The sequence below is a fragment of the Nothoprocta perdicaria genome, unplaced genomic scaffold, assembly GCF_003342845.1.
Source record: "Nothoprocta perdicaria isolate Ctin4 unplaced genomic scaffold, notPer1 scaffold_9, whole genome shotgun sequence".
Taxonomy (NCBI): Eukaryota; Metazoa; Chordata; class Aves; order Tinamiformes; family Tinamidae; genus Nothoprocta; species Nothoprocta perdicaria.
This window is the reverse complement of record NW_020456198.1, coordinates 7790919-7815280: the sequence shown is the minus strand read 5'-3', so window position 1 is coordinate 7815280 and position 24362 is coordinate 7790919. Positions and strand designations below refer to the sequence as shown.

General features: G+C 43.8%; 1 protein-coding gene across 3 annotated transcripts in view; it reads left to right on the top strand.

Moving 5' to 3' along the window:
- The first annotated feature begins 2462 nt into the window (after positions 1–2462).
- Positions 2463–24362, top strand: part of CHCHD6 (coiled-coil-helix-coiled-coil-helix domain containing 6) — a 95741-nt gene continuing 73841 nt past the window's right edge. For 2 of the 3 annotated variants that reach the window (XM_026052495.1, XM_026052494.1), the window contains exons 1-4: positions 2463–2564; positions 4470–4590; positions 5206–5275; positions 5608–5752. In XM_026052495.1, the coding sequence (XP_025908280.1) occupies positions 2475–2564; positions 4470–4590; positions 5206–5275; positions 5608–5752 (426 nt within the window). In that variant the 5' untranslated portion in view covers positions 2463–2474. Of the gene's footprint in view, positions 2565–3053; positions 3744–4469; positions 4591–5205; positions 5276–5607; positions 5753–24362 lie in introns of those variants that run through there. The other variant, XM_026052496.1, reaches the window with a different exon arrangement.

Below are 24362 nucleotides of genomic sequence, written 5' to 3'. Positions count from 1 at the left end.
CTGTTAGAAGGACAGGCAGACAGAACAGGCAGAGGTGCTGACTAGCTGAGCTGAAGCAGATGTGAAACAGTCGCTGTAGCCAGCGCTGTTGTGTGGCTGAACTTGGAACTCAGCCTTGACTTGGTGTCCTTGGATTTCACTGAGAGTAAAATGTGTGATGTGGATGTGTCCAGAGGGGATCCTGCTTTGTGCATCTGGGAGGATCTCGGAGGGACTATAAAGGAGGAGGCTGACTCTGCAGATGAAGGCTCCGGTGTCTGAGGCAGAGCAGAAACCCAGGATAAATCCCAGCTCCCAGCATCTAGTGACAGGGGAGTTCTCAAACACGGTGGAGAATGCCAGGATTGGGCTGATGGGTGTTCTTGGAAGGTAGGTACGAGAGGGATGCTCTACTACTGTCTCTGTGGTGGTGTTCTATGCTGCTGTTCAGATGTCTGGATTTCTGCTGGCCTGAATAGGCTTTATGGCTTGATGCATTGAAAATAGTTCTGTGCATGCAAAGTGTGTTTCATTTGTAGACTCCCTGGAGCTTCCTGTTATTCTCTTCCAGTCTGGGGAGAACTGTTGTCTGAATGACTGTCCCTATGGCCTGATCCAGGGACTGTTGAGCTGGAAGCTGCACCGGACTGGCTCTCTAGGCATCCTGTGTTCTCCAGGGATAGAGAGGCTTCTTCCTTTGGGGGTGCTTTCTTACCCGAGTCCTCCAGGTAGGTGGAGATCTGCTGTAACCAAAGGCAGCTTTCCACTAGAGATGGCAGTATGAGGGAATATGGAACTTTTCATTTCTTGCTCAACACTCTTTCTGAAGAAGAACAGAGGTAGGAGTTTTGGGGAAATCTTTGTAGGTGGTGCAGTGCAGGGATAGTTTGGATCATGTAAAGCACTACTGCTAGGTAGTAGCACTTGCTACCAGGTGTTCCTACTGCAAGGAAAGACAGTTTGGGGAAGAGCACAAAGTGCACAGTGGTTGCCAAAACTATGCAGGCCCTGGGCTTATCTTCTCTGTTAATGAGCAACGCAGCCTCTCTGTTCTGCTGCCTGTGGACTTTACCCTGCAGGCTTCCAAGTAGCATCAGCACCTTAAAAACAAACACCCCCCTCACCCCCTTCATTTTAAAATATTTTTATTTACTTTTAAAGAGAAAAAAAAAAAAGGCTTCCATTTGTCTGTGTGCTCGAGCTGTATTTATACCACGTGGTTCAGTGGCCTTTCACATTTCCCTCCATGCAATAACTGTGTAAAAGGGTGCACAAGCAACTGGCCAAGTGGCCTTTTGGCCACATCCAAAAAATGTTCGTGTTCCTCCATCACTTGCTGTGATCTAGCACTTACTCCTTGCTGTAAAAGGGATGGGTGACGTGGTGCCTGGGCAGCTCCTGAAGCTGCTCCGAGCACCAGCCAGGGGCAGCTCTGTGATCCACGGCCAGGGAGAGGGCGGGAGATGGGAAAGTCTTGAGGCGGATCAGGAACAGAAGAGCAGATGCTTTCCCATCCCGAGGGGTATTTGCTGCCTCTCCAACACCTTGAAGTTGAAAGGACTTAGCTGCCCTCCTAAAGTGAGGAGCGGGTTATGAATTCACCTTTTCATCAGCTGGAGTCAATGCTGAAGGATCACAAAGACCGGTGGTCGACGTGTCCATCCTCTCCTTTGTTGGCAGCACCCCAGCATCTTCTGGAGTGTCCCCTGTTCTACTGCTGAGGGGTTTCTGCACTAGGTCACAGACTGACTTTCCTCCGGTTGTATTTTTATGTATATAAATGCCTTGGGCCATATTCACCATGGCTCTTGAGCAGAAGTGTGTTACGTGTTTGGGGGGGGATGCAAAGAGACTTAAGTATAGAGTAAATGTATATTTTTGTTTGTAAAATAAAGAAATGAAATTAAATTTGGCATAAATACTCATACTTTATTTCAAGTGACTCATGCTAAATGGGAAAGTATTCATTTTTTAAAGAAAAAATACTTTGGTCAGATATGCCACATACTAAGGGAACGGTAGAGCCAGAATTTTTTTGACTGTTGGAAATATGTTCTTAGGACAGCAGCTGAGTCTGCAGAGTGTGATCTCCAGCTCTAAATAATCAAATTAGAGAAGCTTTAACTTTGAGAGACTTGCACCTCCTAAGCCTTTGCCAGCTCACAGGAGATGATAAATTCTGCCTATAAAGCATCTCCTTTAAAACTGACTGTAATTCATGGTGAGTGTAAGCCGTATTTGTTTTTATTCTTTGGAGAAACATTAATTTTGGGACATTAGTCTCCCCATGGAGCCCAGTGCGTCCTGGCGTCCCTCACACCAGGGACTACACCCCCCAGGCTGCACCGCGCTGGCCGCCAGCACCGCGCCGCGCTATTGGCTACCGCGGGGCCGGGGGCCAATGAAGCGCGTGGGTATTGGGAGGCGGCCCCGCTCGCCGCGGAGGGCAGCGGAGCGCGGCGCCGCGCGAGGCTCCCCCGGCTCGTCCCGCCGCCATGGGCGGCAGCGAGAGCAGCCAGGGCGGCAGGAAGGTCTCCTTCGGGCTGGACGAGCGGCAGCAAGTCCGCGTGCTGCAGGGCATCCGGGTGAGGCGGCGCGGGCGGGAGCCCCGGCGGGGCAGGGGAGAGGGGCGGGGGCGGCAGCAGAGGCGGCCGGGGGCCTGGAGGAGGCCGGGTCGGTGAGGGGCTGCTGCGCGGGGCGGGCAGCGCGGCCGAGGACGGTGCTGGGGCGGAGCGGGGAGGGCCGGGCGTGCGGGCATGGGGCTGGAGGGCAGGGAGAGCGGGGAGAGGCAGCGCCGAAGGAGCGGGCGGCAGCGCTTGGCCTCCCCCGGGTTGCGCCCTGTCCCTTTTCCCCTTCCCGCTGCGCCGCGTCCCCTCCGGCGTGGCGAGCGGCGGGTGCTGCGGCCGGGAGCGCGGCCGGGCCCCGAGCAGCGAGGCCGGCCCCGCGGCGAGGCCCCCTGCGGGCCCGGGGCTGCGGGGAGCAGGCGGGCCCCGCGGAAGCTGCTTCTGGGGCTTTCACCCAACACCGACGTTCTTGTGTCCAGAAAACAAGCTCTGGAAAGAGCTGTTCCTATCGTTCCCTTTTCCTTTGGGGTTTTCCTCTCTCTTTAGCTAATTAATTCTTTTGCTTCTACCGTTGTTTTCATCGTTGTTGCTTCTTTATATTTCTACCTGCTTTTTCCTCCCCCCCAAAAATTCCTCTGAAATAGGTTTGTAGAAGGTTGGGTTTGTAGGTGAATTTTGCTGTGGTTCCTTATTTCCCCCCATGTTTTGATCATTCACTTGGTTTTGCTAAGTCTCCCTTTACTGCTTGTTTCAGGTGAAGTCAGTTCTCACCTGGTTGCCCTTTTCCATTGGCAGGTGGGGCCAATCCATGGCTTAATGTGACCTGTCCTATAAGCAGCAGAACCAAATGGTTTAGTCTAGCTTAGTCCAGCTCCAACAGCTGCATCCTGCTGGCATTGGAGGAAAAATGTGGGCTACCTATTTTGGATCTCTGTGTGACCTGTAGGAGCTCCAGATGAAGAGGGCCACGTTTGTCTTGTGATACCTGATTATGCTAAATCAGCTGTGGTGGTCTTAGGCCTCTCTGTTTTACCTCCAAAAGTAAAAGGTTTTAGTTACTTTTGGGTTTGTTTTGTGAAATAGAATAGTCATTCCCCTTTTGTAGAGTAGCCTAGGGATCGCTTGCTTGCTTTTTGAGGATGTGTGCCTAAAAAGCAGTTCCATTGAACCCTGCAGTTGATGAAGACTGGGTTCCTACAGGTTTGTGTTTCCAGAAGCCTGTTTCTGTATTCCTTTGGGCATCCTTCTCTGGGTAAGAGGGATGGTGCTCTTGAAGTGCTGTGTGTTAGTTCATATAGGCACGCTGACCAAGTGCAGAGTGGCCTCAAGTTGAGCTACAGTTGCTCCCATGGGATGCTCATAATGAACTCTGCATCAGCCCGCTGCTGGTTTTCATAAAGTCCGTAAAGAACTGAATTATTTTTGAGGTATTTACATCTTTGAGGTTTAAATTCACCAGTAGCATTGTATATTATAATGAGACTGATTTCCTTTAGAAAATTAGATTAAACTCTAAAAGTAAATAAGCACCCAGGCTTCAAATATGTGACCATTAGTACCGGGAATTCTCACTCCTCCCTTTCTCCTGCCACCCATCAGCCCCAAGAGAAATAAAGGCACTTCTGTAAAGTTATGAATTTATCATTATCATTACTAGACTCTCTTGCTGTCATGCAGTTTCTCTTGGGAACGTTATTGCTTACTGATAAATGTGTGTCTTTTTTGTGTGTGTTTTGCTTGTCTTGCTTATTTTTCCTTTTTTGGGGGAGGAGAAGTCAGTGTACAGACGATGACTACCTGGATTGAAAGGAATCCGGTATTAAAATATGAACCTGTGAAATTTTGCAGGTCTTTGAAAACTTATCAAGTATGGCACTTTTTAGTGAAACGTATAGATTAACATGAACTGGTTGATTTCTATTTCAGCTCTCTGAAGATGTCGTGAACCGAATGAAACAAGATAGAAGGGACCACCAGAGATCACCCCACTCACCCAATGGCACCGCATCGTCACCAGCTGCAGAAGGGACACCCAAGTCTCCTACAGGTGCTGTCAGCCCCTGTCAGATCTCCTGCCTGGAGTTATATCACAGTTAGCAACAGAACAACCCCTTGATGTTATAGGGCGTGAAGTATCTCTTCAAGAATACCCTGTTATGAAAGGAGCACTTTAATTAACTTTTGATGTGTTTATGTAGGTAGATATCACTGTCATTGAGAGCCTTGAATGTTACAGTCCTAGGACGTGCTTTTTATGTCACACAAAAGGCAGCGACATCGTGTGGCAGTTGGAATCTTAACAGTCTGACTAGCTCTGTATGGCCTTCAGTAAGACGACTAGTTTCTTTAGGTCCTGCATTTGTGAAATCTTAATACCAGTCTTTTCAGGTACATTAGTAAAGTTGCGTGACTGTGTATGTGAAGATCTCTTTAGGCTTTCAGATAAGCACCCAAGAAGAAAAGCAGGGATTTTTTATTTTCATGAATTCTATCTGCATCCACAGATTTTAATTTTTCCTGAGACTTTTTTGGGTGTGGTGGATTTTTTCTTGCTGGGTTAATATTCACTTTTAAAGTGTTCATTTTCTTCCCAGATAATCTATGATTTGATGAGAAGGTGTCATCTACTGCAGTAGTCACTTGCTTCTCTTCCTCTTTCTAGGAGTCCAACCACCAACAGCAAGTAACTCTGCTCAGAAGTCTTCTACAGCAGAGCAGGAACTATATAAGAGGTGAGGTGAAAATTTGCATAAAGAAGATGCAGCTTAGCCCCTTTTGGATCACGTATGTGTGGCTTGTTTCAGTCTGAGAGCAGTGACTGTGGGGTTTCAGGCCCACAGAATCCCCTCTGAAGCCTTTTAGTTCAGTTCAGGGATGTGGAGTGTTCCTTGTAGTGCAAGTCTATGCCAAAGGAGCAGGCAAGGGAGAGATGAGCAATTGGAAGAGAAGGCTAAGGTGAAGAGTTGGTAGATAAAGAAATTAGTGCATTTTATCACCCAGTCATGACCCTGTTGCCAGAGTCTGCTGATCACCTCCTCTCTGTTTGTACTTGGCACTCTTGCAGGTACGAGCAGGAACAGGCGCTGGTCCAGGAGGAGCTGCTCCGGCTGGCCAAGAGAGAAAGAGAAGCGGCCAGCGAGGCCTTGAACACTGCCCTTCAGCGGGAAAAGGACAGCAGTAGTGAAGAGAGACAGAGAGTGGCCCAGCTGGTGAGTACCAAAAAAAAAAGCAGAACAGACTTAAAATCTCTCTGCTTAAAGGAATTAATTAATTATTACTTGTGTAATGAGTTTAGAAATTGTGCTCTAGGCTGAAGTACTCATTACCTCCTAATTTACTTTTGGCTTGCAGTGTGGCTGGCACAACCTTTTGTTATGTGGTGATTCAAAGGCCAAGGCTGTAGGGAAGGGCATCAGCAGTGACTGTTGGGGACAGTCCTTGGTGTGGGCAGAAGCGGTGGCGGGCAGGTTGGAGTGCTGTGTGTGCGCAGGGGCTGCAGTCTGAGCCAGAGAGCTCCTTTAAACTCCCAAGTGTATGAAATGAATGTTTCGGTACAGGTTCTGCTGACCCTACCTGTCCTTCAACCTGTCTCTGTTTAAGCTAGCTAGACTGTAACTATGCAAATACCCAGATTAGTAAAAAGAACCAGTGCGTTCTGTTATTTAAAACTTTCCTGATGCTAGTAACTGAAGAATTGTTATAAAACTATCAATGTTTTACTGTTTCTGAAGATCTAAGTTTGATTTTTTTTTTTTAAAGGAACCAAGTATCTTAAACCCTTGTACTTCACTGACTCCCAAACCCAATTCTTGCTGAGTAGGCAAGCTTATTTTCAGAGACTTTTTCTAACTGTTGTCTTTACTATTAGTCACCTTGGGGTTGCTGGGATGGGTTGCTGGGGTTATTGTCCTACCAGCTCTGAGAGGAGCAGGGATGCAGGCAGATACACAGTGGGATGAAACTGAGTAGAAAAAAAAAAAGTAGTAGTTTTTTTTTTCTTTCTTCCAAACCTTAAATGTACAGTTGTGATATTGATGCCCAGTACTCTTGTGATATCGCTTTGAATTGTATTCATTTAAATACTAGCATTAATATGACAGTGGTGGCCTATAAACAAGATGTAGTCTTGCTGAAGTTATCGCTTTGTCCTGAGCTGCAGCAGTGTGAGGTGTTGGGCTGTGACAGTGAGGTGGGACTGCACTTGCCCCAGTGAGAGGGAACTACCTGTTCACTGTGATGCTGAAACTATTTGAGAGCTGCAGATTAGGAGTCATCCTCTTCTAATGCATGTTGAAAGGACTGTTTAGGGAGAGAAAAGACTTGAATAATGACCTTGAATAAAAACCTCTGGCAGGAGGTTTCATTTTCACCCTGTGATTAACAGTCCGTTTGATGGACTTTTCTGTGAATTTGTGTATTTCTGGTTTTAGATCCATTTATGCTGTTGACTCCCTGATGCTTGGGTTAGTATTGGAAACTTGTCAGTGCGCTAGGAATGGGAAGTCTGCACGGGAATGCGTCAGGATAGCGATGCCTGAGGCCAAGTGTCCACTGTTCCCCTGGGTAGCAGACCAGGTCAACAGGCACAATGTTAGCTCTCTTCGCACTAGAAAGAATATTCTTGTTGTGAATGCAATTTATGGACCTTTGTAAAAGGCATTAGAGGGGAGGGAGTTAATGGATATAACTTCAGATCAAAAGATGTTGCCCTGCTTAGAAGTAAGGACCTGCCCTTCACCAGGGAGATACGGAGTTGGTGGAGGAATGTGGCCAGTAGTGTCAGGCAATATTAATGAAGTATAAAGAGGGCACCTCTAAACTGAGTTGGGATCTGATCCCCAGCATACAAAGGCTCTTCTGTTATCTGAATTACCTTTTAATGCTGCAGTGTCACATTCCCAGATATTGCATACTTGATGTTCTGCAAAAATCTGCTTAGGCTCTTTTAGAGTAATTCATAAAAGATAAATGACGACCGTGGAGTGTTAGCCCTGGCTGTTGTGCAAGAATGGAGAAACTGTTAATTTTCACTGCTCTTTAGCCATCTCTTGATCAGTCATAAATTTAAGACCCTTAAAAATAGAATAGTCTAGCCAGTCCTTTCAAAAATGAGGTCAGGACTGTTGTCTCTTGGTTTCTGTGTGCTTTCCTGAGAAGGAGCTATTTTTGCCAGCTTCTGAAATTATTGAGATCCTTACCAGACTTACTTCATCTCGGCTATGCTTTCTTTTCAGGCACGGGCATCTTATTCTGCTTTCTTAATCGTAAACAAATTGTACTTGTCATTTGTCTTCTAGTCCCTTTTGCTCCTGTATTTGCCACAGAGCTTGACTATTTCTTGCTCACTTTTCTCTTCTGTAGTCCCAGAATGAGGAATTTTTTTTTTTCCCCTTCTCTTTCTTCTTTTTAACTGCCTTGTGGCCTCAGCATCTCAATAGTTTGGTCATTAGTAGCCTTTACTGGTACAGTTATCTGTGGTAATGCTGCAATATTCTCCATTAGCCTTAGCATTTGTAGGCCATATGTCCAAATACTATACCTGTATTTTGAAATTAGTTGATTTTGATTGTGCTGAAAGTCATTTGGCATTTAATCTGTGTTTATGATTTTGTTCCGCTTTTATTAAGAATAGTGTCTTTATGAGGTGATTCTTTAGCCTTATTATGTAGTCTACCTTCCTGATGAGGCTGTGGACTGCCAGTAACTGTTGATAAGGGCCTTGCTGTCAGTTCCTGAGTACGGTTACTTCATCACTTATGGGATAGGATTCTGGTGCTGTCTGGACCCTCTGAATAATTCAATGTCATGAGAGCGCAGGATACAGCAAGGATTATATATGTAACATTTTGCAAAGAGGTCTGTGATGCTTAATGCTTGTAGCATTCCTTGTGTCTCATACAATTTATTCAAGAGTTAGCTTGAATAAGCTGTTTTTTTTTTTCCAATTTAAATTCTAGTGTTAGGAACCTCCCAAATTGTCATAAACAAGTTATTTAGTTGCTGGGTGGCATTATGAATAGTCTTACCTCTTCTTAAATCAGACATCTTTTTTTGAAGAAACTTTGCAAGCAAAGCTGCTCTTTTCTGTCCTTTGTGCTTTTGTAGTCTCTTAAGGTTATACAGCATGTGCATCGTGAGCCTCCCTCCTGGAGCAGTGGCTCCCAGGCTGCTGGTTGTTGCTGAAACCTTGAAACAAATCGGTGTGGACTGGAGGGGAGGAAGAAAGCAGGAGTGTGTGTATGTGGGGGACATAAACGTGATTAAGCAGCCATCTCATTACTACTCTGGAAAAGGAGGATTATAACCTATAAAATAGGAGGATCTCATTTAGGGGCCATGTGCGCCTGTGTTATCAGGACAGAGGGAGAGCAAATAGAATAAATGAAATTAATACTTTGAAAAGAAGCATTACCCGGATTTGAGAATTGAACTAATATGATTTGTGCAAAGCCCTGAAGTTCTTATCTGCCTGTTTAATACCTCTAGGATAATGGCTTTGTCAGAGTTACTGACCAAAAGTCTTCCGTTCCTTTCCACTTTGAAAGAATGAGCTAAGAAATGGGGTGATGGAAGGACAAACTTGGCACCATAATTAGCTTTTTCAGGAAGGACTAGAGGGCATTAGTTGCTGTGTGAAAAATGGGGCAGACACAAAACCGCTGAAAAACTGGGGAAGTTTTTCCGGAGCTGTTGATGGAGGACTCCTTCCTCTTCCCAAGGCTCCTGCTTGTGCCCTGCTCACTGAGTGGCAGTTTCTGCTTTTTGATGGCTATAACACTGTGTTGTTGCAACTGGAATGCCCTGGAATATGAATCTGGAAGAAATCCCTGTGAGGTGTGAGGGCCTGGTACATCTCAGGCAACTGATTGTGGTTAGTCATAAGATAGTCATAAGATAGCCATAAGATGCCTTTCAAATTACTTTTTTTTTTTCCAGGTGTAACCTGTTTGCTCTTCAGAGCCTGTCTCCATGTCTTGATTCAGTAGAAAAGGGCTGAAATAAGAATGCAAGGAGGAAAGGCTTTTGATGGATGCAATTTTTTTTTGATATTTGTGTGATCTTGTCAATGGGGATTCTGGACTCTTGAGGCTTGAGTGGCCCTGCTTTGAACATCCTGTCACTGCATTCCACTGTCAGGCTGCTCTGACATTTGTACCAGTGCATTTCTTTTCCCAGCTCAAAGAATGAATAGGTAAAACTGCTGGAAATGACGTAGATGGGCTGCTTATATATTTATGTAATGGAAAAACAGATTGAGAGTTTTGGTGGTACAGGGTGATGATCAGATGGATCATGTCATCTTTGGTCTCATAGAGAGGAGGGAATGATCCAGCCCATGAGTGGAAAGATTTTTGTAGGTTTATGGTCACCTTCTGAAGCTTTAAGTCAATCTTATGTCCTTTTTTATTTTATTTTTATTTTTTTTGCTGTAAATTCCCCAGTGTTGTTGACTAATACCAGTTTGACCAGATGATGAACCAAATATTGATCACCTACCAGCTGTAGATGTGGTGAAGCTCACCCTGAGGATGTTTTAAAATGGTGCTGGGCACAACCGAGTTCCGTTAAAGCCTCCAGTTAGTTTCTGTTAAGCCCGGGATGCAGCCTCCTCCCGCCTCATGAACTCCTCACTACGCGGAGGCCTTTGGTGCCTGCACTCTGCAGCACTGTGACCAGCTGCGCAGCCCGCACGGGTCCTGCAGCATCGCGGGGTTTCTGGCAGCTGCGACAGGGCTGCGACAGGGGCTGCTGTTGCTGGGGTGAGGCTGAGCGTCTCTGCCCTAGCTGAGTCCCCCCATAAATTAATTGATTGAAAAATGCTTCTCGACAGACCTTTGTGTTGTGGTCTGGATGCTGCTCATGTCCGGACAGTTCTGTTGGGCCTGTTTACTCTGCAGTTAAAAGGCAGAATGTTGGAGTAAAACCCTTTCCCTTCTAAGGTTGTAAGTCTGTATGCAGGAAACTGGTTGTTCTTAGAAGGAGATGTTGCTGACGCAAGTCTCAACTGAAAAGCCCTTTTTTTTTTTTTTTTTTTTTTTTTTTAATTCATTTTATTCCTTCAGACTGGTGTTTTCATTGATGCTATAGTGTTTAGGAGCAGGTATCTACATGCCTTTTTTTTTAAAGGAATGATACCCTCTTCAGATATTTTTTTAAATTACTGATGCACTTACAAAACAAGAATTCTTGTGTAAAGTTTGCTTGGACAGTAGCAGTTGTGGGTCAGGATATCCTAATCAGTGTTGTACCCTGAGGTTTTTTTTTGCTTTTAGAATATTGTCATATTAGGTGTAAAACACATACCATTAATGTCACGCAAGGAACTCTTTGAAGTGGGTTAACTTGAATGAAGGCTCAATGCTTGGCTTCGGCTCAACATTGCCATGCACTTCTGATTGCTTTCACTGCTTGACTAAACCTGTACTTTAAGTACGTTGCTACAAAAGCAAATCTTTCCTTTTGTATCAGTAGTGATTTATTACAAAGATAATAACTGTAGTTTGTCTATTAAGGACTTTTTTTGTGCTTTATGTTTAAAACGGGAAAATCTTAGCCCTCAAAACCAGGGCCATTCGCAGTTATTTCCCCCTGCAAGCGGCGCCTAAACTCGACTGGTGGAAGGTGCTGCGACTCTGCAAGAGACTCCTCCATTGCCAGAGCTGGTTCCATTAGTTAAAGAGTAATTGCTGCTAGTTCAGGGCTTTTGACATAACATATGCATGTAATATATACGTGTGTATTTTTATATATATTTATATATAGGCTTAAATAGCTGAAGTATTTTAACAGATCAGAGGGATTCCAGTTCTGACCTGCGTTCTCTGAGTTCTAGATTAATTTTAAAATTGGTTTAATTTTTAAAAATTGCATAGTAAAATTCTCTATGGAGAACTTGGCAATTAACAGAAATGCAGTATTGCTTTGCCTTTACTGAAGGCTGGTTCAGGCTCTGAGTAGCTGTCTGCTGTTAGGCATGTGGTGTCTCGTGGTCTTTCTCTAGTGTCAGTGCTTCTAATTAGCAGAGAATGTGTCACTAAGTGCAAAAGATCTATCTGAAGAGCAGACAGCCTTCACTTCTGCAAATTCTCTCTTTTTTTTCTTTTAAATCTTATTATTTTTTGACCTGAAAAAGTCTAAGTACCAATAACGAGGGTATTTGTTCTGTTTCTGTGCATCTTTAATGTCTGGTGTGGAGACCTTCTCCTGTGCGGAGGAGAGCTGTAGGACTTGAGCGATTCTGCATTTGCTTCTGCTGCTGAGGAGTCTGGGCTGGGTTCCGTATCTGTGCTGCAAGATACTGACGGGGAGTTAAATAGGTTGGCTGAACAGCCCCAGAACTTGCTGCTTCTCTCTCTCTCATTCTTGCTGTGTGGGTTCAGAGAGATTTTTCCAGGCATTCTTTAGAGGAATGGATATTAATCAGTGGAGTCTTTAAAGTTAGTGGCCTGTTTTTCTTATGGTCTCTTCCCAGAACATCCCTCCTTTTCTTCCCCAGTTGGTTTCTCTTTAGCTGTCTTCTGTAACAGAATAGGGGCATTTCTGCGATGAAAGAATTGCTTCGTTTTATGAAACTGTTAAACACTTAAGAGATCCCTGTAGGAAGTTAATCTTCAGTATTAAATGATGCACTTTGGAAAGGTTTGCATTAGACTTGCACTTGGTGTGGGACTGTAAAGCATCTACCTATCTGTTGTCTCCAGCAAACGAATAACTTCAGACATCATTGGTGCTCCCTAGTCTGGATGAACAGCAGGAAAGATAGGTCTAAATTTAACTCAAAAAAATCTTTAGAGAAAATGTATTAAAAAGAACATGGAAGGTAAAAGTATTCCCTTCCTCCTGCACCACACGTCTTTCCTTCCCTCTTCTCTTGAGGAAAGGCAAAGGTGCCACCTGGGTTGGGGTAAGATGCTGCCTCTCGATTCCTTATTTTTCCTGCAGCTGTTACATTCTGTCACACTCATGGCATTCATTTTTTGAACAGCTTGCAGTTTCTGCATCTCTAGCTATTTATCTCCTGATGGTTAATTTGTGTTTGGGGAGTTTCTGCAGGTTTCAGCAGCTGATGGTGCTTTGCGAGTCGCTCATTTTTGTAGTCTCTGGGGCTAAGGGACCTTATTACAGGTTGGCCTCTTCTTAATTCCTACATCTGCAAAAAAATGAAGATGTCTGTGGAACTGCCTAGTTCCCCTCTCTTGGCTTCAGTTCTTGTCCTGTGTTTCACACTTTTTGTCTACAAAATTCACATGTTCGATAGAGACTTCTTCAGGAATCACTTGCTCTGGTTTTGGGTTACAGCAAAGCTATTCTGTCATTTAAGAAGGGAAAGTTAGGATTGGGCCTCCTCTTTCCTTTTCTTAACTGATAAAGAAATAGAGGAATAGTATTTTGATAGTTTGCCATGAGTAGTGTTTTTTTTTCTTTCTCTTCCTCTCCTGTGAGCCAGTCAGATGTGGCATGACTTGTGCTGTGAGGTTTATGAGTTTGGTTTCCTATGTTTTCTGTGTTTGGGATCCGATATACATGTAGCTTTGTACTTGGTTATAACTCTCCAGGGTGACAGTGGTGTTTGAGTCCTAAATTGACAATCTTTGGAAATAAGCTTGTAAATTTTCTGAAGATATTTCTGAGTGAAAGGTGTTATTAAAAAGAGAGCGAGATCATGAATTTAAATGGCACATAATAGCTAGGGAGTTTGCAGGGAATGAGAAGCTTAGATTGCTCTTGTACTCTGAGACAATGTGGATGCAGGGTGGGTGACCTGTTACTGGGTGTCACTTCCTTCCTGTTTCCTAAATGCCACGAAAACTGCCTGTGGTGCTTCTCTCACCTTGCTGTGGAGCCTAAATACAGATTTTGAAGTGATTTTTATATGACAACATGAGGTACTACAGAGAAGAGCCCAGAGCTTCCTGGGCTCACACTAGAGATGAAGCGGAGTTGCACATAGTACGAGGGGCGCAGTCAGACTGAGCACTGAGAATATTTGTTTAGTTTTTATTCTAAGGAAAAGTTAAAACAAGTTTATATGAAAAGTGAATTTCACCAAGTGTTTTTTTTTCCTCTGTTTAGTTCTATCCTCTACTACAGCAGGGCCCCTTAGAACCTGCTGTTATTTACTGATGAAGTTTATTTTCATTCTTGGCTTCTCTCGCTCCATCTCTTTGCTTCCCCCAACCTGCAGGGCTGTCCTCGCCGGTGGCGTTATCGGGCGCGCGTGCAGAGGGCGAGATTGCGGGTGCTTCTGTTCCCAGCTTTCTAAGGATCAGACAATGTTTTACATCGCATCCCATTCTCTCGCTGGCTGGTTGGACATGATGTTGGTACCTTATCTTCACGCTGACACACACTGGACATTAATAGAAATACATTGCTGAGGCACATGTGTGGAATTTCAAGCAGCTATTCTTGCTGTGCTTTAGATAGCCTATTGTGTGCTTAACCTCCTTGCAGGAGGTTTGGGTGAGGAGTGCCTTGTGTTAACTCTTGGGCAGCTGGATGGACTCTCTTGGAGGCTCTTATTACAGTCAGCAAAATTTCTCCCTAATTGAACACTGCATGTAGATTTGTGGAGTTTCAGCAGTTTTCAACCCAAATGAGTGGCATTCCTGCTTCCTCGTGTAGATTTATGGGGGGGGAGGAATAGCCGTGTGTGGGGAGTGTCTGGAGGCAGCTGCTGCTGTTTGCCAGGAGTTTCTTCTGCCCATGCATCACCTCGGAGGTTTTGTTTCCTTTGTGAGAGATATATATATACGTGTGTACATTTTTCTGTGCTTGTTCATTATGGCTGCCTGCAATAAATCTATGTTACTTATGGACAGCAAGGAAAACATTATGGAAAGGAGCTGCTTAAGAAGGGATGGTGCTTAGAGGAAATGAGCTTATGACTTTCTCTTTTGTGTATTTTTTATTTTTAAGGCAACAAAAATAAACATCTGAAAAGCAGAAATAGGGCTGGGGAGAAGGAATTGGAGTTAGCTGGCTGGCTTTTCTTCCATTTATATGAGAAGTTTAGAGCCTTTTTATCCTGGAAGTCTTCAAGATAATTGGCAAACTTTAAGGATGATGCGGTAGGAGTCAAAAAGTGAAAAGTAATCAGGTGCATAGAGCAGATCTGGGTATAATTACTGCTCAGAACAAAAAAGTTCAAGTTTAATAGTGGCTTGATTAGTGCATTAGATGCTCTTCATCCTGCGATAGCTGTAATGGGCACTGTCAAGCTTATTTGTACAGCTGAATGTGGGAAGGGGGAGTTGGTGAGACTTTAAAAAAACATAGTAATGTCAGCTGTAGTTAAACTTGCATATTTCTTAAATCCTCTTTCCTGATTTTTCAGGGTAGAAGAATGCTATTTTGAGGACAAGATTTGACAAAGTACAAGAGCCTTAAGCTGTGAAGCAAACTAAATTTTAGAACATAACGTACGTCAGTCTAGCCCAAAGCGTTGGCTCTTTTTGTTTAAATCATTTCCAAGTGGCCCCTTCTACCCCTGCACCCCCCCACACCCTGGTGTGCCATTCCCTGTGCAAGGCTCAGCCTTTCGTAGTTCAGTTATTTCTGTGCTTTTTGCTTACAAGAAGCTCATTGTAGTTTGCAGCAGATCCATTTGTCTGTGATTTGTCTCTTGCCACCCGAGTGCTGTTAGAAGCCTCTGTAACCACGAGGCTCTTGGGTCACTGTGCCCTTCTTCCAGGCAGAGAAGAAGTCCAGACGAAGCCTCGGTGGTGTTGCCAGCCACCTGCATTTTTCTTCCTTTTACAATAGTTTAAAGTAATTTACCAAATCTTACGCATCTGAGGTAAAAATGCGTTGTCATTGTAATTGATTTAGATGAGGTATCAGCTTGCGCTCAATTTAAGTGGGGCTTTTAGCAGTGCTCCTGCTCCAATAATGTCATTCGGTTGCAGCAGGCTTTTTTTTTTTTTTTTTTTTTTTTTTTTCCCAAGGTTAATAAGGAATCTGTTAAAGCACCTGGAGGGAAAGGAGCTCTAATGGTCTTAGTTACCATTCTCTTTTGTGTGGATGGGACTTCATGTATCTGGTAAATACCTTGCTGCCTCCAGCCTTTCATATGCTGGCTGCTCCTGTGGGAAATGAAGGAGATCAAGGGCTTCCTTGGGGATTCTTCAGATGGATTGAAGCAGCTGGACAGAGAAGATTTCCTGTAATTTTCAACCCATTTTAATTTCAGGGTTTTGCTAATATCTCGGAGGATAGACAAGGATAGATAATGGATTTTTCTGACTGTACTTGTATACACAAATACAAAGTTTTGCCTTTATATTGCTTGCACTGATGTTTAGAAGTTGGGCCTGTTTTCTGGAAAAGAAGTACATCTTACTCAGCATTCTGAAACTACAGTGAAAATTTATAGCTTTGTTTAAAAAAAAATCCATATAATGGAAATGGAAATCCAACTTCATATTGGCCAGCAGATGTTGCTGTTGAGCTTGGTTACTCTCCCTGTAGTGTTTGTTTAAGAGCTTTAATGCTGACTGATTTGGACCTGAGTTTCCTGCTTGATAAGTCAGGTCATCTACTGCTCCACAGACTTTAGGTACATTTTGTGTGTCTATGTATATGGATAACTGATAATAACTGTTTTTTTGACCTTTGCATTTTTTCTTTAGTTCATTCTTGACTCTGAGCTCATACAAAAAATTATCCTTTATTTAGCAAAGCAATTTTATTTATTTGTAAGCAGTCAGTGTTTCAAATGTGATGGTGCAAATGGAATCTAATAAGCCCATAAACAGCTCATTTTATTAGTATCCCTCTACTAGTCTCATTTGTTGGATCTAGAAGATGAATAAAGTATGAGGGGGTCAAAACCTGCTCAGCCAGCAGTCTGCCCCTGTGTATCATCTTGCAGCCTCTGTGCTCTGCTGCTCAGTTCATTGGGGTGTAGTTGTAACTAAAGCACTCTTATTTTGAGATTAAAGGGTTTCGCTAAATACTTCAGTTGCATGCCAGTGCCAACTCCTTCCTTGAATTCCTCGCTCTGCCCATCTTTGGAAAGTCAGAGCAACTGCATGGACAGTGAGTATTTCCAGGAGGTGGCAGTGAGGGAACGCAGCTAGGAGAGCTTCCTTGCAGGATCGGACCAGGAACTGCTGAGCCCTCAAATTGTTTGCATACCAATGAAATATCTCTAAATTTTTACTTATTTATTTGCTTTCTGGCTCTAGTGTCTCCAGGAGTTACTATAATATTTTTCAGGGTGAATTTACCCTGTGTACTTGCAGTCCTTTGCTTTCCCTAGAAATACCTTGCTTGGATTTTTGAGGCCATTGCTTAGTGACTGAATTTATAAACTGGAGATATACATTGAATCCACCTGCTTTTCTCTTTCATTTTCTTTCCGTGCTTCCTGTGTCTTGCTTTCCTGATTGAATGTATGGGTCTGGCAGCTTGGGAAGTTGCTGCGTACTCGAGCTGTAGAGGGGTGAGCAGATTTTTGTGAAGCCAGTGCAGGTTTCTGTGGAAGGATACGGTATAGGAGCCACCTGAGCATTCTCTTTGCTCTCCCACTCTCTAATTGAGTTCCAATAACACTCTTCTTTTGGGGCAGAAAGTTGTTGCCAGCAGCAAGTTCAGTTCTGGAGGTGAAGGGAGGAGATGCACATGCCTCCTAATGTCATCTCATGCTTAGTATCAAGATGAATGTCACTGCATCCATTCCGGAGATCCTCTTCAGTCCCCCTTTCAGGCTACATCCAGTCTTCTAATTAGATACTATCTACAAAAACTACTTCTTTGTAAAAATAGGCTAGAATATGTGTCCCTCGGGCTATCAGCATTAAACTATCTAGACTGTCTTAAGCAGTACTGTGCTGCAAAGCTCAGAGTTTGTGAGAAGATGTTTGAGATGTATATGCTGCTGTTCCTTCTCACATGTACCTCAGGGTCAGTCCCAGCTGGGATTGTGAATTTCTGATTAATTTGATTGATTTGGAGTTTCAAAAAAGAAAAAAACAGAGATGATCTAGATGGCCTTGGTCAAAACGAATTATTGTTTTGAGAGCAGAAACCTCTTGAGAGAGAAGGTGGTGGCTGGCTTGAATCCCTGCAGATTTTTAGGGAAGAGATTTGTATCTTCTCATCTGTTTTCAAGAAGGAGAAACAAGAGTTATAAAAACCACTTAAAGGTTCAGTTAAGATTTATTCTGGCTGCATAACTGCCTCCCATAATAACTTTAATATGCATCATCCTGAAGCTCCTAATTGGCCTTGGTGTTGGCAGGGCTTTCAGAGGCAGCAGAATCGCCAATGTTCAGCAGCTTTTAAGAAGGAAAGTAGCCAGAGAAGCACAAAAGATGAAATGGCTGCCTTATAAATTCTGACTGACCTTGAGAGTCCTCATTTGAAGAAGCAGGAGGACTCTGAGAGCCTTCTAGATGAGAGCAGAGGCAGGGTGTGTGGAGGTGCATAATTGTTAAGGCAAGAGATATGGGAGGGAGGAGAGGGGAAACCTCATGGACTTGGTGAGAAGAGACTTTGTGGTGGGTGATGGACCTGTTTACCCCATTGCTGCTTTTGGTTGGAGTCTGGACTGGCACCGATTAATAGTGGTACCGTGATAGCTGCTAAGGGGGTTTTATGGAAGATTTATAGTTGAAATGATCCATTGTATTGGAGCTGCTGTCTTTGTTTTAGGAAGTTGTTCCCAGTCAGATCTTCCTCTGCTCGGTGGCTGGTGTCTGTGTGGACGATCGTCAGACAGAAGAGCCTGAATGGCCAGGAAAACTGAAATTTTATTTTGCTTTTCTTCCATTCCCTTTCATGCCTGGCTGAGAGGTGGAAGCCTGCCGAGCTCCTGCCACTCTCATATCACGGTTTTGAGTGACGGAGGGCTGTTGTTTTTGATCTCCTGGGGTGTTGGTTGTTTTCATTCTGAGACCCTAAATTCCTATTAAAACAAAATGTTTGGCTTTATTTTATTCCATTAAGTAATTTCACTGCTAATGCATAATTATCTAGAGCAGTGACACTCGTCTATGCTTTAATTATCGCAAAGCTGCACAGTTTCCCCTCCTCCTGCCGTGGAAGTTGTCACTTGTGCAGGGTGGTTTTGCAGAGATAAGTGTGTAATAACCTGGCAGTGCTTTGGGTCTTCCACAGTACTTGGGCGGTTGTTGACTGTTAAATTTGGACATTGGAAAAGGAAGGAATTTGGTCTCATGTTTCTGTTAATGGTTGTTGCTAATATGGACTGAGATACTGGGAAGGAAAAGGCTCTTCAACACTTTGTAGTACTTGTTTGAAAATAAAGATGTGAGCAAGTGCTGACTGGAAGCACGAAGTTTACCAGTCTTAGGAAAATTTGGAAGCACAAGGATTGTCTTTTAACAAAGAAATCTAAAAAATGAAGCATCTGTGATCCTGGATGTCAGCACAGGAGCGCTGATTGTGTCTCAGGGATAATCTTAATCCCTCTCTTTTCTCCAGCCTTCAAACTTTGTTCCCAAATCTGTTTTTCTGTAAACACTCTCTCGGAGTGCAGAAGAGCCCAGTAAGATCTGGATGCAGCCATTTGTGAGGAAATGCAACATGTGCAAGGTGGTTAACCCCTAAATTGGGAAAGGATTATGTGCTTAGGTGGAATATCTGGTGTTTCTTAACACTGCTCTCCCTTGCTTGTTAAGGAGTAATTTTGTTAGTGAAAGGCAAGGTTGGCCCTTTCTGAATAGAGGCCAAAGAACAACCTCACACTTGGCTGCTGGAAGGCCAAGGTCTGCTTAGAAACAAAGTGTTAAGAGATTCCCCAAACTCTGCCCAATCTGCATGAAGAAAGAACTGGTGAGAATTCATAGTTGTGCTTGTGTAGTGCCGTGGAGCTGAGGGAAGTGAGCTATGGACATCTAACCCACAAAGATGTGGTCAGGCCCGTGGATGAAGGAAAGCCTGAGCATGTGTCAAAAAGATCACAAATTGTGAGAGACCTCACAGAAATGAGGGCAGTGCGAGGAAGAAAGGCTGTTTATTATTTTATAATAAGTGGAAAAGAGGCCATTTATTGGTGTTATCTCCTGGCAGTTTCTCTAATAACTATCTCTGTTTGGAACGCTGACCAGGACACGCAGTATGTATTTGCGTTCCAGTTTCTGACTTATTTCTTAGGATTGAAATTACCCCTTTTCGTATACAAGAGCATTGAATTTTATTCCTGTGTTGTTATGGTGGAATTTTATGCTGCAGATTGGCGGGAATGGGGATAGGAATGCTCTGCAAAAATTGTCCTCAGGCTCCTTGAATCTGCTCCCCTTGGCTAGGAGCAGGGGCACCTGTTCATGCAGATTTTCCTTGGCCGGAGGCTTTCTGTAGGAATTCTTTGGCCTAAGGTTATTGTCTTGAATTTGTCACTTGAAGACCTCACAGCTTGCTGAGCTCTAAACCTTTGCAGATTCTTTTTTTCTACAGGTCTTATCACCATATTATCTTACATAGTTTTGAGATAAAGTAGACTTGCATTGTAGAATGGTCTGTGTGCTGGCTTTCTTCTTGTCATGAAGAGATTTTAGGTTAAGAAGGGCACATTTTTTGCACTGGAAGATATAAACTCAGCCGTTGGTAACTCTGTTTCCAAGAACTCTTTTTTTTTTCTGGAATGTAAACACCATTGCTCAGCTTCCAGCTGTCACTTCTCTAAGTACTGTTGGTGGAAATTCCTTCTATTTCTGGCAGTTGATGTTGACATATCAAGATTTTAAGTGTGCAGAACTGATTCTAGAATAGGTGACTGGGTGTGTTGGGTATGTATTTGTTTTTGTGGTATGCTCCAGTATACCCTAAAAAAAAATCCCATGGGAGCACTGAAGTTAATGTCTTTATGTATGTGTATTATTAATTCTTTTAAAAGGCACTTGCTGAGTTTTGGCATCTTGAAGATTTGTAATATGCCTTCCATGCAGGGATAGAATGAGGTGTTGTTCTTCAAAAGATGTTATGTTTGTGCAAGGATTGCAAGAGCACATCAGAAAATGGGGAGGCGAGGAGGTCTGTGTACTGCAGGTGATGAGCTCTGTGCCTCAGTTCTCTCGGTTGGCATGAGGAAGCTAAACACAGATCCTGTGCCCAAACATCAAGGGGTTGACTGGGCATCGTGGGGTAGAAGGGTGATCCAGATGGGCTGTGTATATAGCCCCTTGGAGGGGTGCAGAGGGCCTGGGAGAAGCCAGGGAATGAAAAGTGAAGAGGGAGAATTGCTTTTGTAGGCTCTGTGTGTGAAGGTGATGTTCTTGCCTGCTGTGTGCTTGTTGGCAGGTGTGGAGAGAAAGGATCCCAGCCTGGCAAGTCATCCGCCAGTGTGGCTGATGATTAATTGCTCTTTTTAAATTGCAATTATGTCACTTATAGAACCTGTGAATATTAATTCCTGAGTTGCTGCTTGGGAGAGGGAGGAAAAAAAGAGAACGATGACGAGACAGGTCCATTTTAGAGATGTCTCAGAAACGGGTTAAGTGCTGCAGCCAAGAGTTAGTGCTGCAAGCAGACCCTGCTTGACTCTCTGCATTGTTTTGTCTGTCTTGCTGCCGCTCTTGAAGTGTTCCTGTTCCTTTCCTCAGAATCTGCTCGGTGCTCATAGTGAATTTTCCCTGCTGACAGTAGTAGGTGGCAGGCTGGCAGCATGAGCTGATCCCTGTGAGCAGTGTTAGTTATCTGAGTATGGGGCACAGCTTTCCAGCATTCACTGCTGCTTCATGAGTCCTTTAAAGACCTGAGAATTAAGTAGGGATTCCTTTCTCTGCTGGTTCAGCTATTTTCCCTTATCTTGAATGTATGTAATTTTTTCTTCCTTTATGGTTGCATCTTTTGTGCCATCTTGGAAGGATATTAACAGGCCAGCGTCAGAATGTTGTCACCCTCTTCCTTTCAGTAATCTGAGCAAATACATGTGATGGTGAAAACACTAATTTTTTCTTCAGTTTGGTATCTGATGGAACATTAATAAATGTAAGAAGAAGGAATTTCAGCCATGGTCCTATGTGGCCTTTTCTGTGCAAATCAAGACAAATTACTGCATCTTCTCCCCCAGACTGAGGTGGTACTCCTTCACTTTGCCATTCTCAGTGTTCTGTGCACAGAAAGGGGCTTTGCAAGACAGTTATATCCCATCCCCTGAGATGATACCTTAATTTTGAGGCACATTAGTAGTCACAAGAGTGACTGATCCTCATGGGAATGGTGGGATAATCCCGTGAGTCCTTTTGGAAAAGGAGTGAGCCTGAGCATATCTGTCCAGGAATCGTGGGTTGGCACCCAGAAATGTCAAGGTGTTTTGGAAGAAAGGATGCTGAGCATTGCCTAGAGCGTCAGTAATCTTGATCACTGTGGATTGAGGATGAAAACTGAATCTTCAAATGCCTCCTTGTGTTGCTGTGAGAGGTAAAAAACTTAACTGTAATTCAGCTTAAGGTACCAGTGTTGTGGTTGACTTCCTGAAAGGCCAAACACCGCTTTGCTGAGATGGGCATGTGCTCACACACGTAATTCACACTTAACCTATTCCAGTTGCTTTTGGGAGTGGCTAGTTTGTTTTTTCATATCACATTAATAGACGTTCTCCTTTTTTCCTGGCGGCTCCAGTGCTTGTGAGCTCCTGGGAAGCCCTGGTGGCTTTCGGGGCTGTGCTCTCCAAGGGCTTCTGCTCTTTCTGCTCAAGCGCTGTGATCAGTGTGAGGAGGGAGGTCGGTGCCTTCCCTGCTCTCTGTCTCTCATTTCTCTCAATGTAAAGAGCTTTACAGAGACAAGTAATACTTTGCAATTGAGTTTCTCTTTTAAAGACACTCTGATGCTAATGTTGATTTAATAAGGTTCTCTCATTTTCTCTCCTTGCTTAATTTGAAACGTCTAATTTTGTGCTTCACAGTTCTGAACACAGAATTAGTGAGGGAAGAAGAGCCGGAGGCAGGGGGAGCAGGGCCACACCAGAAGTTGCCAGGGGAGATTGATTCAATAGAGAGAGAAGGTGCAAAAGGTTATATGACCACAGGTCAGAGCGACGTGATGGAGCTGCTAATGAGGAGAAAAGCTTGATCCTTTACAGTGTTTTAAGGTCTCTGTGGGTGTATGTTCCAACATTAAATGGAAAAATGGAGCACTGCAGTGTTGGTTCTTTGAGTGGACTTTGGGTTTTATATACATAGAGTATATGTATTACATGACAAGTAGGAAGGAAAATATTGGTTGATATAGAAGGCTTTAAAGTTTGTGGGTTTTTTTTTTTTTAATTCTTCTTATAATTTTAAAAGGTTGTTTTGACAAGTCTGGTATTCATTTCCAAAAATGCTGAGGGGTAGTGACAGTCTGAATTTGGTCTTGCTAATTTATTTTGTCTGTACCTGACTGTTTTTTCCACTTTCAATTTTATGCTTGTGGAGAAAGTTACTGACATGCCTGGAAACTTTAATTCTTTTGTTGCACTGGGGATGAATGTAAACTTCTGAATAGCACCATGAAACAGGATGATCTGTAAGAAATCAGCAGTAATAATGCAAGCTTTTTCCTTCACCTCCTTCTCTGTTTAAGTTTTCCCTGCTGCTAGACAGCCTTCGCGTGCAGCGAAGCTCAGCCCCAGCTCTGCCTCTTGCTGGAGTTACCTGGCACCTCTGAGCACAACTCGCTGGGCAGCGTCAATGAGCACGAGCTGTTCAGCCTAGGCCTGTGATAAACTGCCAGCACGTTTCACTTGAAATCTGCTTAAATCGCCAGTAAATCTGCAAGGGAAAAATAGGCCATCAAAGTGAAGACTTGATATGTGAGGTTAGCGCTTTCCAGCATGGGTCACGGACATAACCCATTCTTTGCTGCTGAAGCTCGTGGCAAGGTGCAGTGCCTCCCACTGCAGAATTACCAGAAACTCGTCCAGGGCCCTGTCAATTAACTGTGAAAAGTGGTCTCTGCCTCTTTTCCTTCCATCCCAAGCTCTCAGTTAAATACAAGAGTTCCTTTCATGTCTCAACCTCTTGTACAGCACCATGTTCTTCCTTTTCTCTTTCTTCCCATTTCTTGCTAGTAGGAGCTGAACTTCAGCTGGTGTTTCTGCTGACTCCGCATGCACTTGACCAAGCAGGTCTGCGTGGGGAATGAAGTTCAACTTTAGGACAACTGTTAGTATGGATTCCATTGCTTAAAAATACCCAAAGTCAAGTTTTAGTCTTTCTTTTCCCTTCCTTTTGCTGCCTTTAGTGACTGGTCTCCAGGAATGTTTGCCAAATCCCTTTGCAGTCCAGTTATTTCTAGTCCACTGTGCTGGTCGACTTGTTTGATCAATAAATCAATCAACAGGTTCTTTAAAATTACTTTCATTGACTTGGAGGTGTAGTGTACAAAAGGAGCTTGCAGAAAGTAAATGATTGTGTGTGCCCCATCTATAATTAGGGAGCAAACTGTGGAGATATGTTTGTAAAGAGGATCTGCTATAATAAATGTGGCGATCTTGTCTCTAGGGCTCTGCGATACTCTGGGCTGGATTGACTCTTCCAGTTTGCAGACTCATGGAGCATGAATCTTAGCTCTGTCAGGTCATCTAATTGCTGTATTTAACGCCTGCAGTATTTTAAAGCTAGGTTTCAAGGCTTTTGCTTTTGATCAAAAGGTCTAGGAGTAAATACTTCTTAGCATGTGGCATCAGGTCTGAGCTTCAGGGGCTCCTCTGGGATTTGAGAGTGAAACAACAAACACTTTGGTTCCAGGGAAAACTCATCAGAGCTGCTTGACTCTTCCTGCATCCCCCGCTCCAACCTTCCTCCTCGGTACAGCAGAACCCCCTGGCTTGTGTCCTGATGAGAGGCTAACAGTAACTGCTGCTTTTTAACA